Genomic DNA, 20,131 nt, shown 5'->3' on the forward strand with positions numbered 1-20,131 from the left:
AAGTTTTCCGTAATACCGGTGAGATCGATGTTCCTTTTCCACGATAGTGCAACGCTTCTATCAATCGAATACAATACTAAGCACGGGAGAATTACTTTCGAGAATCGGGATTTCCAAATACGTATGGTATCTCGATTCAGAAATCGTGGAGATCGTTCGGGAAAAGAATGACCCTTTTAACGATTTGAATATCATTCTAGCAGAAATTACCGTGCGAACGTGAATCGAGATATCGCCGGTGTATCTCTCGCAACACTGCAAACTATATTTTCTCGGAATGTGCAATCGTCGATGATTTTTATCCACCTATCCTGTGTAATAAACAGGCTTCCGATGTTCACGCACACTTCTGGGAAACTTAAACCGATGCAAAAATTTACAGGGTGTACATAGTATGCAAAAACACACGAGTAATTCGAAATAACGTTCTCGTTACGATACCCTGGAGGATGAAAGAAATTTCTATTTACATTCTGTATATTTTTACGCACGATCGTAAAAGGTATGAATTTGAAAGATCTAGCGATAAGTAATACCGCACAACGCATCGAGTTAGCAAGTTTCAAAAGACTTTGCACGTTTCCGAAGCCGATCGTTTCAGGTGGAACGATCTAACACGTATCGAGGATCGCTTAGCAAAGAAATTTCCACGTAGCGCGTTTCAACGTGTAATTAAATCTGATGCGAGATCTCTCCGACACAAACAAAGAGCCTGTGTGCACGCGTACGAACGGTGTGAAACGAAGCCATTTGCGATAGGTATGCAGATTTGATGAAATTACTTGGTACTGTTGCTCTCGCGGTTGACGTAATCAGGCCACAGTTAAACATTTCTACCAGTGCCTTTATTGCACGTTGTACTAGGTTGTCCCAAAAGTTTCTTTCGTTTTGTAAAGAAATAATGCATAGATGTTTCAACAGAACGAAATGGACCGTACGTAATTCTATAAAATAATATAAAATAAAAAAACGTTGCGCATCTATTGTTTCCTTACAAGACGAATGAAACTTTTGGGACAACCTAGTGTAATCTTGAGCAAGTTTCACTGGTTGGACAGTAAAATCGGTGAATAAATATAGAAATATTACGGTCCACGTTGTGAATCGCGTTCGTTCGCCGTTGAAACGACGCTTCTTTCTCCGTATTTGTTTATACGATCGTTTCTGATTTCACTTATGCCGTTTTAACGCCTCCGCGACACGGTTAACACATTCACTTGAATTTTCTCACTTGATCGGATTTTCATGATGTACACCAAGTGTCTGTTAATAGGTATTAGATACATACGAAATCTCATTTTTCTGTAGCTTAAATTTGGCGTTAAATTTTCACGTAATATGTAATAGTAATACTAATACTATATCTTGATAACACAGGATATTTCAAAATTTTTATCGTTTCAATAACAGGAATTCTTTTTACAATGATAATTAAAATAATGGCTTGAAATTCAAAGTAAGCGTTGTACTTAATTACGCACAGTCGTGTTAATTACGTTTCTGCAATCATTCTGAAACGATCCAGCCCCAAGATTTCTCTTCATCATCAAATTCAGTTTTCCGCGTAATAAGTAACGCTCTGTGGAGTTTACCTTCTCTGTTTTTGTGCTGTGTCTCCTCTCATCTTCCATCTTTGCAACGTATCAACGACGTTGCTGGACACGAAGAATCTTATTTCTTCGTTCTTCTCATAATATCGTAGTCACTTTTACGCTACGATTAATTATTCCATAATCCTAATACTAACTTTATGCGGTACTTTATCTCCAAAAATTTACTCCGGAAGCTTGTTTCAACAAACTGACAGCTTCTAAAGATAATCAGTCAATAAAAAGTTTTCCACTTCATAGTTCAATTGAATTCGATTTTCATCAAATTTTTATTACATTTTTATCTAGCGTACTGCTTTCCAAAGTTTTCGCAATTCTCTATGGACCGTCAATCTAAATGAAAGTTATACATTTCATGAAATATATCCGATGGCCATTGATACCGACACAAAGCACGTCGATTACCGAGTTCTCGGTGCAAGGTTTCTTCGATTCTCGAGAGAAATCCGCCAATTAGAGGAAGATGCCGCTAAGAGGACGCAGGAAATTGATATTGCAAAAGACGAAGATAGGAAGACCCGACATCAGATAGGAGTTTGCGAGTGAAGGTAGAAACAGAGGCCAGAAGTCACTCTGTTAGTGGGTGAATAGTGAACATCTTGGTTCTACTTTCGTACGTTGTTATAATTCCTCTTCTCGTGTCACGATTTTCCTACTTCTTCCGCAGCGAAACGTATTATAAATCTTTGCATATATACTATCACGTTTAAAGGATTTTAGATCAATATATTAATTACAGTAGTTAAAATGATACTTAGGAACTTTCAAATCTCACATCGATGAAATAAAGATAAAACGAAACCGTACGAAACGAAAAAAGGAAATAAAAGAAAAGAAAAAAAGGAAAAGAAATTGAAACGAAACGGTAATATAATAGATTGTCTATAGAATTTCTAATCGAATTAGCAATATGAAATTAGAGGCGAAGCTAGCAGAAAGCTAGCATCTAATAAACGAAAGTAAGGTTCGTCACGGCTATCCAACGTTTAATACGTCGCGTCGTAAACTTCCTAACGTATACAATTTTTATCCATTAAAAGATAAAAACTTTAATAGACATCCTTCGGTTAATCACCGATAAGTTTCACGTTAATATTTCTTTAACGCGGCTGAAGAGATATTACGATGGTATCGATGGAACGTGACAAATAGATAAATTTCATGCAATTTTCAATTTACTTTTTTAGAAACGTATCATTGCGTTATATAAAAGTTTTATCTCAGATACAGAAACTATACCTGGAATGTAAGAAAAGAAGTTAACGCAGGTTCTCCTCAGTGGCACAGGGAAGTAAGCTAAAATTACTAGTTTTTAATCTTCCAATGACAAAGAGGAAAATGGGATTTTTTTATCACGCACAACGACGTTGTAACATCGTCAATTATTCAATATCGTCAACGACAAATCTCGTTAAACACGTTCCCTGCCTTTTTCTGTCATTCCGCCAAACAACACTTTCACGAGCTCGGCGATAAAGTCTAGGACATTATAGCGTTTACGGACATTTCTCCTGTGCGTGACATCCAAGAAACACCGATTATATTTCCCAATAGTTTCTCTTACGGAGAGTTTTTGTAGGTTGACCGTGAGCATACGTAAAATCGAGAGTCACTTTTTTGCCGCTAGACAGACCGCGATACGTAAGACCAAGAGGAAGAAGAACCGGAAGTTTCGCCAATAGGCTGTCTTTGACGCTTCCGTTTCCACGCACGGAATGCTCCATCGAGCGCGGCAATTCATCGTTTCTTCCTTCCGACAAATGACGGTGAAAGGGTCTACCGTTGATTTATTCTGGTTTACACGATAATTCCAATCGCACTTGAAATAATTTTAATACTGCGCATACTGCTGTGGCATTTAAATTTTTATATCGCGATCTCACAACAATCAAAGTCTCTTAATGTTTTAAGAAAAACCTTGCCACAAAATTGAGACAAATTCCAAGCAGATCGTTCTTATTCTCTGCATCGAAACACCAACATTTATTTAAATTTCTGACGTATATTTTCTATAACTATACGATTTTGATCTATGTGATCCATATCACACTGATCTATGTTAGTTCTATATGATTTTTTATTATTCTTCTATACAATTAATAAAACTATCTGCCAGGAGAAGTTAAAATAGAACCGCGACTTTAAAATTTTGGAAAATTTTCACCTTGCCCTCGAAATTGATAACAAGCAGTCGCAGGAAATCCATTTACGATAGTCATTTTCGTTTTCACTTGCTATTCTTTCAGCTTTTGCTCCCTTCGTCGAAGGATTACGCTGCTCCATTTCTTTTTATTGCATCCTATTGTCGTAACCTTTTTCGTTTCGAAATTCCTATTACGAACAATACGTAATTTCTATCTCTGCTCGTTTCTCATCTAATTTTACGAAAGAAGAATTCTTTCGATTTGCTTCTTATTCATTTCGTTATTCCTATGATGTATGTACTCGACATAGGGAAGTTTCTGTTATTTCAATAATATTCACCGAGACCTCGAAGAGTTTATCAAAGCGTAGTGCTAAATAGCACGATTCGATTCACCTTTCTCGAGGACACGAAGTGAGATCAAGGCGAATATACGGGACAATAGGTGAAGGTGAAGGATGCCACATAGTTTCTCACTTTCTCCAGAAACCTTGCTGATTAGCAGGCTTTAACCAGCAATATGCTCGATGTAATTTCTAGTAAGAAGGAAATGTTTTCCAGAATGAAAATAAAGAAAGATCGAACAGGTAAATGGTCTCTGAAAATGATACGTTTAGAAACTCGTTCGTAGCATTCCTTGCTTTAAGATGCTTGAAAAAAAGTAACAAATTTTTTGAAAAGTATTTCGACTATATTTTGATGCACGAAGTAGGCGATTTCGATTAATTAAGGTTACTATGACATTCCTGAAATACTTATCCAAATTTGGGCATCATTAAACGGCAGAAATTTTCTTAATATGTTCTACCGTGACACGGATTTCTCTTAAATTGGTTGCCGGTTGTTATTTTGTATTTTGAAATGAAATACAAACATGTTTCGAAAGATTAGATTAAATATAATACTAGTAGATTCAATATATCTTGTACATATATATTCAGGCAAAGAAATTCAAGAATTTGACCTAAATTTTGTTTTGAGAAGAGTTTTATCTTCATCTTCTTCTTTTTTACAACACTTACAATTCTATTTACTACACATTAGTCACATTTCACACATATTTACATATAAAATCATGGTGACGCTATCTCTGTGTTTAAACTTTCACGAATAAAATTTGAATACATTACGCAATTAAATTTTATCCATCTATAAAATTTCACAGACAGGAATGTAAAAGTTCGTCTGTTCGGTTCATTGTTCAATTAATCGATCTCTCTTGTAGGAAGACACGAAGCAAGGGTTAAAGAACGCCAGGTTTCTGATATACTCTATGCTGAATGACAAAACCAGCCTACGTAATTGTCGAAGTTGGCCGGCCTATTTTCTTACAAACAGTTCCTTTTAAATTGATAGGAAGTCTAGTGACGTTAATTGAAGCGACGGTGCACGGCTATCGAACTTCATATCTTAAGGTGCAGGAAGAGAAGAAGTAGTTTCACGACAGTAAGATCGAAAGTGCGACTTCTGCATGACCCTGGGGTGAAATTTCTCTCTTTCTATAAGAAGACGGAGGATGTTAACCATTCTCGGAGAAATTTCCATGTCTGTCTTGTTGACCGGCGAGGAAAAACACAATGGTTGAATAATTATTTTAGTAATTTAACTTACATTCGTGTTTAACAACTAACTTATATCCATAATGGAGTCATTAGAGTATACGAAGAATAGTAGGAAAAATGAGAAACTTCTGGAGACGATTTTATCGAGAAAATCCAGTTTCTATACTTTAGTCTGTCGGATAGTTTAATCTAGATAAAATTTAGAATTTAACTGTATGCGTAATATACAGTTTTATGCTTTTATTATTGTTTTACTATTGTTCGTAGTATATGTACAATCTATATTTTTTCATAGCAGGCTACAAGAAGAAGAAAAAGAAGAAATGGAAAAAACGAACAAACGTATAATCGTTTTACGTTAATTTATACTTTTATTTTGTGCTATAACATTGTAGGATGTCAGGACAAGAAAAGAAATGTCGATCATTATCTATCATTTATACTCGATCCATTTTAGAAAACAAATGACCGGGTACATGCTCCTACAGCTTTTTTCCAATCGTTCGCTTTTCGTGACAGTTGACAACTTGGCATGTTTCTCATTAACATATACCTTTCACCCCGAGATCACTAAATTACACGTTGCACTATATGCGAATTGCACAATGTACAAATATTGATCAGCTATCACGTAATATTTGATTACGTATTAGATCATGTTTGACATTGATTCTCTTATAATATACGTAAATGTTTTGTTGAGCAATGTTTGCCGTACGACTTGTACCGTTTAATAGCACAAAATGGGACATGTGCGCAAACGTGTTGGCGATTAATACTTTACGATAACTTATTGAATGACATTATGCGAAAGAACAAATATAACGTTGTTCCACTATTACAATCTAGGACACCCCGTGTATGAAAGATCTTAGATAAATCGGAGAGATTCTCGTTAAATTATTCCATGTAATTGCTTGCGTTTCTTGCAATCCTGGCATAAAAAACGTAAGATACGTGGTACGGAACAAGTATACAAACTCGCGCAGAAGAATCCAGTTAAACGGTTATGTTACAGGTCGTCCTTTCACTAAAATCGAACGATCCCGCGTGCGATCGAAAGTAAAAGCAATCAACTGGTGGTATACTTTCTACGAAGAATAAAGGATAAAAGAATACGTTAAAAGATAAAAGATAGAAGGACATTTTCGCGATTTCGTATTCATCTTTATGGCATGTACAGTCGTTTAAAATAATAGTCGCGCCTTTTAATTATACCTTTTAGAATGCAGATCGAGAAAGTTCAATTAATAGGATTCATTAAAATATCGCTTATAGAGTTTCGGCTTATAAGGTTGCGTGAAATGAATTTTATTGCAAATCCTTGTGTCATTAACACGCAGTTGCTAATCGGTCGTCTATCAAAATATCGATTAACGGAAAATTGGGGATCTTAAAAGGGATTGACAAGAATAGAAATCGAAAGATATTACTATATTTTTATTTAAAACTTTTGTTTCTCTTTAAATAGATTAATATCGGTGTTTGTAAAGTAGTTGAAAATTATCCCAACTGTGTAATATTTGCACGAACACAATGACGAAATACGACAGTTGCAAGTTTCGACTGGATTGGTGATTCGAACGTCTTGCAGTCTCCTTGAAAGTCTCTCAATTACGAAAAAGTAATTTTTCTCCAACAGCGAGATATTTCACGGACGCAATAAAATCTACTAGTTGAAGTTTCGAGAAAATTACTGCCACAATACAGCCTCCTTCTAAGTGTCTCAATTATGAAAAAGCAAAGTGTAGCAATTCCTCGCGCGCTTTTCCACCGCGAAGCAACCGGAACGTGCGATTTATACATTCGTTAGCAAAGTGACAATTTCATTTAACTAAGACTATTCGAACGTGAGAGAACATATCGAAATTAATCAGGAAGTAACGCCAGTTTCGAAAGTCGTGGGAAGAGGAACAGATCGTTCCGTTTAAAAATATTACAGACTTTCTCTGCGCTTTAATACCGTCTCGTTGTTTGCCTTGTGTCGTTGAAAGCACTTTGTCCGCCTGCCATTTATGTATTATAAATTTTATAAAGATCGCGTATGTTGCTGTTTGGAAAATAAAAATGGTCGTAGAAACGAGAAAAAGACTTTAACGAACTTCTTTCCTTAAAAGAAGTTTCCTTTGAATTATGTATTGGCGTTCTAGATATGCGGCTTCAGAGACTATATCGTATATAAGGTGTTAAAAAAAAAAAGAAAAAATATTAATTATCAAGATATTTCGAGTGATTAATTGGCAGTTTGTATTTCTTGAAATATTTAAAGAACAACGTTCTCAAGTTAACACGGAAGATGAACTACTCCGATTACATAAACAAATTAGGAAGCACTTTAAGAATTTCAAACGCGATTAATCTGTGTAGGAGTTGTAACACGTAGTAAACGCTCAGTGATAAATGTACGAAGCGAATATTATTACGTATTATGTACTTTAACCTGCAAGAATCGTGACTTCGTGTGGATTATGTAAACTAATTATGTTACTAATAGATGCCCTGATTGTTATATACATACGTGTCTTAGCTAGATTTAAGATTTTTTCGGCTGTGCCTTGACATTTCGACTTCCCTGATCTTCGATTCTTCTAGTCTTCCGACCTTATAGTTCTCCAAGCATTTCAATTGTTCGATCTTTCGACGTTACGATATTTCAATGTTCTAATATTTTAATTTCCGGTCTCTTGATCTGATTCTCAACCATCCAGAAAGATTCATCATAGGCACCAGCGTCCTAAAAAGCAAAGACGAAGTAAAAGGGATCTCGCAACGACGACGAAATGCGTTAGAACGTTGAAGAGAAAAAGAAAAAAGACTATTCCAAACGCTATTACCGAATATAGAGATAATGACTTCTGGGCGTTCAGAAATATTCTGCGAAACGGAAGGAAAGCGAAAGGTGGCAGAAATCTTCTGTCCTGTTGAACGCCAGGAACGCCATACTCTACGGGGCGTAAAAGTGAAGGAGCACCCGTTATATAACGGGACTATACCGTGTCCTGTAGTGAATGCACGCGTTTGATCGTGCATGCAGGCCGATTATGCAATCACTGGCATAATAGGGGTAGTGTGCTGGCCGCATATTCCGCGTGGATGTACCTGGCTAAGCTGCTCGAAGATGTAATAGCAAAGAATTTCCTCATGGATATATGTGGAAAGTGAACGTCTTCTTGGAGTTGTAAAAAAGGAAAAAGAACCAGTGAATGGTTTTTCTGCGTTGATCGTCGAATGAAATATAGCGAAGGATGGTGGTTTAATTAATCGGATGGAATCGTTGCAGTCTGTGGCGTTTTAGGTAACAAGGGATATTGTATAAGTGTCTGAAACGGATTTCCCTCTATTCGAAATATTTTTACCAGTCGATCGTAAATTAACTAATATTTGATGCTTTGATGTAATTTGCATCTCGCAGTTCATTCGTTTCCCATTTTTTTTTAAATCCAACCATATATATGTACATAATATAATATAACATTAAAAGTAAAATATTCCCTCGTGGTCATAAAATAACATTAAAATCGAAAACTCGATGAAAATGCACCTATTTTCCTGTGTTTTCCTGAGATCGTCCAACATCGTCCAACGAGATCCTTACGTTTTAAACGAGCACAAATAACCATTCTATGCAAAATACGAGCAAACCAACTTACACCACTGTGACTCTCGATCCGCCACCTTTCTCCTTCGTTCTTCTTCGCTTCCACAACCCCATGAATAGACAGAACGCAACTTCACCGACCATTACTGTTTCCACGTTCGATTTTAAACGATCCGTTCACTACCAACTGCACGTTGAAACACGATCGCTTATAAGGCCTTCTCCTTGTGATATCAGAAGGAAATCCACGATCGTGCCGATCTATAGAACGGTTGTCTGGTCAGTCGATATATCTGGAGATAGTTCAAACACGCGGACGCGTGGATCGTTAATAGGAGAGAGAGATAGGAAGCCGCGCCCAGATTACATTTTTTTCCACATCAGCTGTGGGAAAACCGTGGCCAACGATCCGTGGACAGCACCGCAATCGTTGCGCGTGATCTCGTTACGTCAGTGATCGCGATCGATGAAATCTTTGAGGAAGAGTTTAATTTGTAAAAGCAGAGTTGCTTGACCGATTACCTGCGTTATGTTTGATCAGTAGACTGCGAAGTTTTACGCGTTTTATGAAATTCCATTACCGAAACTCTAACACGTTGAATCGTAAAAATAACTTTGTGTTATATTTCATAATCGCAACTATTATTATAACGATAATTTTTAATGATACAAAACTAGCAATATGAATTTTAATTATTAAGTTAGTCTTATATACGTATATGTATAGAGGAATAAGTACACGAATAGAATTTATAGTAGTAGCTGAGACGCTATATTTCATAAATACTTGGTTCATGAACGAAACGCGCATAGTTTGGTTCAAAGAGGAATCGCGGTAGAAGAAGAACGCACGAAGTTCGTTATGCTTTCGTGAAGTCATCTGGTTTAAGATTGCATGCAAATAGGTGCAAGAAGTGAAGAATGTTTTATTGTTGACATCATAGATCCATATAGTTTCTCTAAGACGTCCACTTTCTAAGCCTCAATTACTCTTAACCGGAGACAGAGACTTTTCGCAATAGTAAGCGGAGAAAACTAACATCGCGGTATACTTTTTTCGAATGAGGAAAACATTGTTATTGCTTTGCTAACTGGTGTTGAAATTATCGTTATGTAACATAACGTTCTATGTACGTATAATAATCGAATCATATATGAGGCTCGATCGATCATCGGCGTCTATTTAATTAATCAACTTGCAAAATGAAATTAATCACATTACACCATTTTATTACTAGCAAAAACTAGAGAAACATAAGGCTATAAAAATGCAACAGAGTCATTAATTATATTATATTCCCATAAATAAATATTAATCATAAATTTGTTTTTATCGATAATTAAATACTATACATGTAAAATTGTATCGTTTCCTCAAATTTTAAAATCCATTTCGATAAAAAGAATATTTGATCTATCGTTTTCGTAAGCAAATCTATCTGCAATACCATATTAAAAAATCAAAAAATTTAAATTGCATAATCATCTCACTGCACGATTACGATAAGTTCTCTATCTAATTTTCAAATAGCACGTTCCATTCTGCATTTATTCTCACGTTTTTCTGGCCTCGGCGAGAGGCAAAAACCTGCTCTAGTTACTCGTCTTAGCCTGTTTATCTTGCTACCAGTTAGTCTATTCAGACACCACGTGATTGATCGCCTTTGACTCACATTTACCGTCAGCATTATTATGAGATTTAGGAGAACGTACTACTAGAACGTACTACGGCAATTAGTAGCAGCCGACATGACAATGACAGTGGTTTCTATAGACGACATTGACTTTCGATCGTATTATCGACCGAATCCACGTGGCCTTTCATCGTGTGTGACATTCTTTTCTTAAAATTCGACGATATGCATAGACACCGCTACAATGTCGCTTGTTACGCCGCGAGGCTCGGTAGATTTCCAACCGTCGCTCGCGGTCCTTCAGCGTCGCAGACATATCCTCTTATCTGCCGACGAAAAACATACAATGTATCGACGAGCGCATAATTATCACCGAGCAGCGAGTTCTGGAACCGTCGATTTCGGACCGTTATTTCATCTCACAAAGGAATCGGCTTATGTGATCATCGACGCGAGCTGTGGCGTGATCTTAGCATAGTGGGGGTTGTCTTCCCAAAAGACAAAGAATCGGTCCAAGATCATCAGTCTCGATCGAACACTCTATCTGAACAGTCGCATTTAAAAAGTCTCATACGAATATCAATACTGCAAACATCAAGAAATATCAGAAGTCAAGTCGAATCACTAACTGGTATTTATCATGAAACAAGTTGTGACGTCTTTACAATCATTTACTTTGTTGTTAAAAATGCATGCTATATTAACCTGTTAACACAGTGTTAAATTTATTGAACCACCCCTGTTATCTTAATCGAAACACGGGGAACGACTATTTCGGCGTCGATTACACGAATCGTAGCGAGAATTTACGCCTCTCGCTGACGCGTTTTCCTCGCGACCGCGTCTTTCCGCGAACGGTCGTAACGTCGCTCACCTCTGGAATCAACCCGGGTCATGACGCCAACGTAGCGTCATCGGTAGTCAGCAAAGAGTTAAGTATACACACGGGGATTTATAATCGGTCGACTAGAAAGAGAATGAAACAACAGCTAAAAAGAAAATGAAATACAAGTAAGGTAGTAAGCAAGCTAGTTGATAAACGGCCAGAGATTCATTAACTCGTAATTTATGATAATGATACCAGCGTAATTTTTATCCATATTGTTCATCGTATTATAATTTCAAATTTCCTTCCGATCTAATTGCTATTTGCTAAGCAGTTATTTAAAAAACATAATTTCAGATTGATCAATCCTCTATCGTAGTTAACGACTAAATAGAAAGAAATTTCCTGTACAAATATCATTTACATAATATTTTCCTTCGTGCGCACTCGTGATAATGTACTTTTCATCGCACGGACTGAGGAGATTCTCTTCGACGCGCAACTCTTGGCACGTAGCTATGTTTTAATTTTAATTTAAAGAGAAAGGTAACAAAGGAACGCGATGGCAAAAGCTTGGAACAGTGTCGCCGCGCGTACCGAGGTGGTATAAGAGATTTCAATTTAAATTCGAGATCGTCGAACGAGTTATTACGCGAGGACGCTGCGAAATGAAAACCGCGACGGAGTTATACTTTCTCGAAGAGTCGAGGAGATTGTCTCACAGCCCCTGGTACAACAACGACACGGAGAAGGGAGTCTAGAACAATGCCTCGGCTAATTATCGCGATCTTAATTACATCGGGCTCTCTTTCTTTCTTTCTCGAACAAAGCTGATAATTAATCATCGCGAATACGCGCTGGATTGCCTTGCAGATAATTGCAGAATCTATAACCGCCGGTGATTAAACGTGCGACTAGGGTAGATCATTGACTATTCCGCAATTTATGTAAATTCTTGTGCTCATTACGCGCCGTTTCTTCGTTCACAAATTTGTTAAGTACCTATTAACGTGGTAAACAATGTTTTATCTTATTTTTAGACGTACGAATCTGCCAAGAGGTACCATGATCGAATGCATGGAAGAATGACGATTACAAATGTGATCTCTTGCAATTTTCCTTGAAATTTAATTCTGTATGTTACCTCCTAGAAACTAATTCACGAAAGTGAGATTTCTTAATGAAATATTGGACACCAATTGTGTACCTGAATAATGTGACACTGAGAACTTTATGAAAAATAGAAATAAAATTGATCAATTTGATTTCTCGGAAGCTAGCATGACCAGCGAAAATATAAAGAAACGTAACATAATAAAAATATAGCGAATATGTATGTAATTTTGTTTAGAGTCATCCATCACACGATCCACGACCGCGTCTCTCAGCTTCTCAACAGGCTCAAATATTGAGCGACGTTCAGCAACACCAGCAACGTTTCCGTCGACCCCAAGACGCGATCAATTCTCGAGGATCCTTCGACCAAGTTGCCTCCAAGCCGCAAACCAGCAGCGCGTCCTACCCATCCCTGGCCAAATACAAAGTAGACCGTGCAAAACAGCAGCAACTTCAACAGCTGTACCAACAGCAACAACAAGTACAGCAATTGATACAAGAACAGCAACAAAAAATAGCTCAACAACTCAGCAATCCAAACTACTTGAACGCTCAGACTCAATTCCAATCTCAACCAGCCAAGCAACAATTTCCACAGCAATTTAGCAGCCAGTATCAAAACACCAATAGCCACTTTCAGAACCTCCAGCAAGACTTGTCGCAACCTTTGTTCAGCGATCGACAGACGTTACAGCTGCAAGAATATCTAGAGAAGCAACGTGAGTTGGAATTGGTGCAAAAGCAAAGGCAACAATTGTTATTGGAACAACAGGAGCTACGAAGGCAGCAGGAGCTACTGAGACTGCAACAGCTTCAGAAACTCACGTCGACTACTCCTTTGCCAGTTCCTGTCACATCTGCCAGTACGATTGCTGTCAGCACTACAACGTCTCCTGTTCTCGTATCGCTGCCAACAGCGAGAAAAATCACTTCATCCGAAACAGATCTGTTCCTGAAAGCGATAGCTACTCATCAGAAGAAGTTCTCTACGACCACACCAATTCCACCCACAACAACGACAACTGCGAGGACCACAACGACCATCAAACCGACTATCGTCGCTGCAGTCTCTCCCAGAATGTACCAAGAAAAGGTAACAGTCACTCCCACTATCCCAGAGAATTTATTGAGCTTGATACAGGAGCAGCAGAATCAGTTTGTGCAACAGGGTAAGCCAAAACCTCAGATCAAAGTTATATATCAGACTGAGAAGCCAGTAACCTCGAAGACCGTCACGGCGAAGACCAGGTCTGCTTCCTTAGGATCGGAAAGAGACGTTTTGTTGAAACAACTGAAGCTGGCTCTGGCTCAATCTATCGACGATGACGTGAGAAACGTCAGTACCAGGGACATAGTGCTTCCTAACGGAAAGAAGATTCAATTAATCGATTCTTCGAGCAGCTTAACGTCTAACCTTCCTACCGATGGATCTACTTTAACTATGTCTACTTTGGCGCTGACTACTTCGACGACGACTATCAAGCCACCGAAAGCTATTTTCGAAGAGCTGACTAGGGGCGTGCTTCCTCCTGGAGCTGACTTTGAGATTATTAGACAGAAGAGCGACGGAAAGCTGGAGGAAATTGGAAAAGCACCGATTCAGAGTCTACCAGCGAAGAAGGTGACGTTTGTGGTATTGGAGGAGCAACCTGATGGCAGTTACAAGGTGCAAGGGGTGAAAGGAAACGCGGAGAAAGAGGGAAGCGAGGTCGAGTCCATCGTGGAGAAGATAAAGAAAGGAGAGTTAAAGTTGCCACCGAGTTCTTCGAATCCGACGACTGTGACTTCGCTTCAGAGTTTCGGGTCCGGCTTGGATCCAAATTCTATTTCGACAAGGCAGAGTGTGATACCCTCGAGTCAAAGTATTGCGTCTACTAGCCCTAGATCGACTACTCCCAGGTCTACTTCTATTTCGTCGAGGTACACGGAGAGGTATGCGACAGAGCAAATTAATTTAATTCGGTAAATTTTTAATTTCTCATACTACACCAATTACAAATCTTAATCTTTTAAATATCTTTCGCAATACTCTTCAGAATCCAACTACAGTGGTTACGAAAGTATTTACATGGTGTAATCGTAATTACTTACATATTGTAATTAGGCAATTTCCGTGTATGATCCTAACTTAACGTCCACTGTATTCGCGTACAATCTATCGCATAACCATTCACGTTTAGTTAACCAAAACAACGTCTTTTTGCAGCAAACCGACAGAATACTTCCCTCACGTGACAATTTCACCAAATTCCGTGCCCACGACGGACAAATATCTGTCCTCGGCATCGAGCGTCACCAGCCACGTGTACAATTCACTTGGAACTGCAAACACAACTCCTAAATTGGCCTCCTTGGATCACGATAGTCGAGTGACGTCGAAATATCCAAGCGTAACAAGGAATCACTTCATCCCGACCATGGCTCCGGTCAATGAAATCATTACAACGACACTTCCATCGGTGCCGACGACTTTCTCGCATCAGTCGACCAATTCCTACGTTCACTTCACCACCAGGCCAACCGGTGAAACTTCACCGACCCTCAAGACGATCCCGACCACCACGAGGCCATTGACCACCTTACACAACGAGAATATAATCTATCAGGACAGCTTCGAAAGGTCCACCATATCATCGGCGATCGAATCACCTTCCACCAGGAGTCAGATACACGAGAGTTTGAACACGTTGCTTAGAAGGGAAGGATTGTTCGCCATGGCTAAATATTTGAGGCAGTCGGGTTTGGACAACGTGTTGAACGAAACTGGTGAGTGACCAATTAGATTCCTTTTGTCGTAGTAAAATTGAAATGAAAATATTACAGAGGCATATGGAATTTTTCAAGTAAAAATTTTGAAATAACTATCACTGAGAAGTTGAACGTTGTAAGGTAACTGATGGATGAATTACTAGATGTTTTCTCGTTATTAGAATAAGATTAGAACGAAATGCCCACCATAATCTAGCCTATGGTGCCTTTTTAATGAAAATTTTGAAACTTGCAGTGTTTTTGTTTAATACGAATGAAATCTTTTGGATCTCGATAAATCACTTGGCAAAATTCTTTTTCGTTAAACTACACAAATTCGAACTTCAACTTCCATATACATTAGCTTGATGAAGAACGAAGATTTATAATCTGTACGAATGTTTTGCTTCTTCTCGACGTCTAACTTAGCCAAGCAACGTTCATTAGAAAAATGTTCACACGGATTGTTTGAACGTTTCGACAGAACCTGCCTCATCGCAACAACAATAATGGTCGTTACCTCGTTATACGAATCTTTAAATTACAAAAGTCAGCTTAATTGCATCTTACGATATTGCGTTAATTGACCTATATTTGCCATCGATTTGATCGAACGTTTGTAACATCTCTTATCTTCAATTTATAAATTCAGTCACCGTGTTTGCTGTTACGTTACCTTTATGGCTCTAACAACGAACGACTAATTAAGATTTATCGAGGAATCGATCGCGGACAAAAACAATACGATACCGAAGAATCCACGATCTGCAGGTCTGATTTATTTGAAGTCTCGTTAGTTTTCATCTTTTATTTCATGATACTTTTGTGTCGCCTTTCGTGAAATGGGTACAAGGTTGAATTTCTAGTACATTTGCTGTTACCATAAAAGATATAACTTAGAAAACACGAAGTTGGCACCCCGCTGGGGGTAGCCACCCACATGCTATATTTATTTTTATTTTATTTTTTTTTTTTATTACCAATGAGATATAACACTTCACCAAATGTCCTTCGAGACAAATTGTAAAAACCAAAATAAACTATAAAAAAAAAATTTGCTGTTACCATAAAAGATATAACTTAGAAAACACGAAGTTGGCACCCCGCTGGGGGTAGCCACCCACGTGCTATATTTATTTTTATTTTATTTTTTTTATTACCAATGAGATATAACACTTCACCAAATGTCCTTCGGGACAAATTGTAAAAACCAAAATAAACTATAAAAAAAAAATTTGCTGTTACCATAAAAGATATAACTTAGAAAACACGAAGTTGGCACCCCGCTGGGGGTAGCCACCCACGTGCTATATTTATTTTTATTTTATTTTTTTTATTACCAATGAGATATAATACTTTACCAAATGTCCTTCAGGACAAATTGTAAAAACCAAAATAAATTATAAAAAAAAAAAAAATTTGCTGTTAGTACGCTTAAGATGGTTGATCGATAATTGAAGAGTGCCTGTAGAAAACGTACCACGAAACAGGTTTTTCAGGAGGAAAAGACACTTTACGCATCGATGCAGTCCAAATTCATGAAGAAGAAAAGTTGAATCTGTGGGAAACCCTGTACTTGCCGCCTTTTAATTGTACAGAAAATTCAATGCTCTATTCATTTAGGCAGATAAAAGCACAGATAGGAACAAAGAAACAATTAACTAAAGTTTACTGGCGCTCAAACTTTTCTCTATAGAGGCGACGTTGTAACAGTATCTCCAAGCATTGTTAACAACTATTCAGAAGATAAAATTGCACTTAAATTCTATGCTACTTCTATTCGCGTTAGTACGTAGAATATTCTCCAATAAGAAATCAAAGTTCTTCGACTTTGACACTTACAGTGTTTCGTACAATCGTTCTTCATTGATCGTTCTAAAATGTTCTATTACTGAAAATAAATTCGCTCGTAGCAATCGTAAAACATAAACCACGTAACTACAAATCCAATGATTTATAAATATACTTATCTACTAAACGTATAAATTATAAATACAATTATTATATAATTATACAACTATAAATACGTTATTAAATATGTATAATTTATAATTTACATGGATATGTTACGCAAGTAATAATTTAGACAGTCGGACAATGTCCAGTCGTTTCTGAGGCAATTAAAAACGATTGTGAAAATAAGCGGTAGAGAAACGCGTCGGAGGAGATCGTGCAACAGCCAGATCCAATTATCGACGTGTCAGACAAACGGAAAAACAGTGCACTTCCGTCGATTAAAAAGCAAAGAAGCGTAACGGTGTCCCTTCACGCTGGACGAGAAACGACCGGATAATAATTATCCTGGTGATTGAGAAAGATGCGTTTGCCACTCTCGTGACGTCTCTCGAGCCAGATCCAGAACAAACGCGCCCCGTCGTAAATCGTAAAATGACGCTAAGCTACAACGCGAGTTACACAATATTGTGCGAAACGTAGACGAATACTTGAAATAGGATTATAAAACAGCGAGTCATTCCATCTGAGATTCATCGTCTACGTTTTAAAAATAATCTACGAGCTAGAAAAAGTAGCACGTAATCGAAGTTTGTCTGGAATTTCTTTCGCGACGATCGCTTCTGTTATTTTATTTCGAAACACTTTCGAACCGATCATTTGGACTACCATTTGAATTTAATGAATATGATTCGATAAGTTACAAGAGAAGTAACTAATGTTACGCTTATAAAAACTGCATTATGATATTACAGGGCCGTACACAATATTTGTCCCGACAGACAAAGCTTTCAGGACGCTTTTGGTGCAACTTGGTGGTCCAGAAAAGGCAGAGCAAAAGTTCCGAGATAATCCACGACTTCTTAGCGGGGTACGTCACTTTTGTTGATTTATAACACGGCAACGATTGCTCGCGATATTAATCCCGCGAGAATCATCTTTTTAGCTCCTGACGAGCAAACGAAATTCCATCCTCGAATTGAAGAGTAATTGCGCGAGACGTTGATAAGTAGTAATTTTTGATTGGGTTGCAGAAAGTAGTTATATTTCTAAGGAGTTAACGTCACGATAAAATGCCATATTCTGTTGATCGTTAATTCTCTCTTAAATTGAATTATAGGTAAAAGTAATTTACCATGATTAAATAAAATTTACATGGATGGAATTTGTATGATTAATTTACAACTACCGCTGTGCCTTAAATGGAATTATGATCTACTGTACGATGATTAAGTAGACCATATCGCTGGAATTTATATGGTTTATATGGTTAATTTGCAGTTACTGCTGCACCACGTGATACCAGGAGCCTTCAGGATCGATTCATTGCAAGATGAAATGACTGGTGTTAGCTTAGCTGGAACGCAATTAAGAGTGAACGAATACGCAATGCACGACCACGAATGGAACGATATCAAGGTATGTCCCTTATTTCACAGAGACCTCGTAATTCCAGATTATGTTATCGTCGACAATCTCACTGACCTTAACGACGATTTATTTCCATCGATCCTCATTTTTGGATCAATGAGTCATAACCAGCGCTCTGCATATTCACCGCTTTGCTCGATCGATCGTTTCACGTTGATCTAGTTTGTCGACCTTCTGGAAAACATTCCATTCGCTCGTTAATAATGCATAACATTGTGCGTAGATAAACGATCGTCCGATCTTTTCTTTTCTAGCGATCTAAAATCGGTAAAGATTGGGACGAATGATCTTTCTTAATGTCACGGTTCTTTTTGATTAACTTTTTGTGTAATTTTATTTAAATTCTCGGCGTTAAAGGCGTACAACTCTCCATTCTGAAGGACGAAAATTCGTTTCCCTCTGCTCGATGATTACTTAGAACAGTTCGCAAAACGAGTAAAATCAACATTGATCTAAGCAGAAAGCGACGTTAGCAGCGCTATGTTTTTTTGTTCATTTTTACAAGCAGGTGACAACGATAAATGGCGCGAAAGTGGCATCGAATAAACGGGACATCGAGATACCACAGGGTGTCGCCCACGCCGTTGATAGGGTGATGTTTCCTCTTCCGGTTGGCGATTTGGTGCAAACGTTACAGGCTGACCGCGAGAGAAGATTCACTAACTTCCTTAAAATGCTTTACATCTCGGGTCTTCAAGATACTTTATCAGGTAAGACAGATCGAATAAATAATAATAATAATAATAAACTAAATAACAAAAAATAAATAATAACGCACATTTATGAACGCATAAAATTGCAGAGAACTGTTAAATTACTATCAGCTACAAAATTGACTTATATATCAATCATGCCTGATTCTTTGAAATGGCACAAGATAAGATGTAGTTTATGGATTTCTTGTATTCGGTAATAAAAAGAAATTGATGAGAAATTGATGATGATTCAAATAACCGGTACACGTTCGATAACTTATCTAAACCATCGTTTGCGATGCTTCATCACTCGTAGAACTTGTTTACTTTCTGACGAAACCTTTCCATCGTTGAAGGGTTAATGAGCCTTTACCCAATAACAGTGCTCGTAATACCGTATCTATTAATGATATAGATGGCTAATAGTTATTTAATGACGTACATATAGCCAGGTATTTTATGATTTTCAAAAGGTTTTATTTAAAAATACGTGGATATAATAATTCGTAATTCCTTAATTATCACCATATCGTGTAACAATATGTAACTTGATTTTTGTACGTTTCAAGGATACATTTTATGCAAAGCTCGAAGGGAATGAGTTATACTTAAAGCGTGAAATATGTATTAATAATAGTAATCAATAAATTATCTCAAGTCGACTGAATGAAATTTTCAAATTCACTTTAATGAAAGTTCATCAAATTTTCAATAATCTGAACTTCCATTGATATTTATTAAGTCAAATTTAACAGAAGCTGTCATAATTGTTTATGATTGTATGTATGATGACATTTAGATGCTAGAATTAAAAT

The 20,131-nt window shown here is 37.4% G+C and overlaps 1 protein-coding gene across 6 annotated transcripts in view; it reads left to right on the top strand.

The window, feature by feature from the left end:
- LOC132907373 (uncharacterized) overlaps window positions 1-20,131 on the top strand; it is a 29,614-nt gene that overhangs the window by 7,853 nt on the left and 1,630 nt on the right. For 5 of the 6 annotated variants that reach the window (XM_060960407.1, XM_060960409.1, XM_060960411.1 and 2 more), the window contains 5 exons: window positions 12,725-14,421; window positions 14,696-15,255; window positions 17,946-18,061; window positions 18,472-18,609; window positions 19,127-19,331. In XM_060960407.1, coding sequence (XP_060816390.1) covers window positions 12,725-14,421; window positions 14,696-15,255; window positions 17,946-18,061; window positions 18,472-18,609; window positions 19,127-19,331 — 2,716 coding nt within the window. The remainder of the gene's footprint in view (window positions 1-12,724; window positions 14,422-14,695; window positions 15,256-17,945; window positions 18,062-18,471; window positions 18,610-19,126; window positions 19,332-20,131) is intronic. The other variant, XM_060960413.1, reaches the window with a different exon arrangement.

This window comes from Bombus pascuorum, chromosome 5, assembly GCF_905332965.1.
Source record: "Bombus pascuorum chromosome 5, iyBomPasc1.1, whole genome shotgun sequence".
In the NCBI taxonomy this organism is placed as follows: Eukaryota; Metazoa; Arthropoda; class Insecta; order Hymenoptera; family Apidae; genus Bombus; species Bombus pascuorum.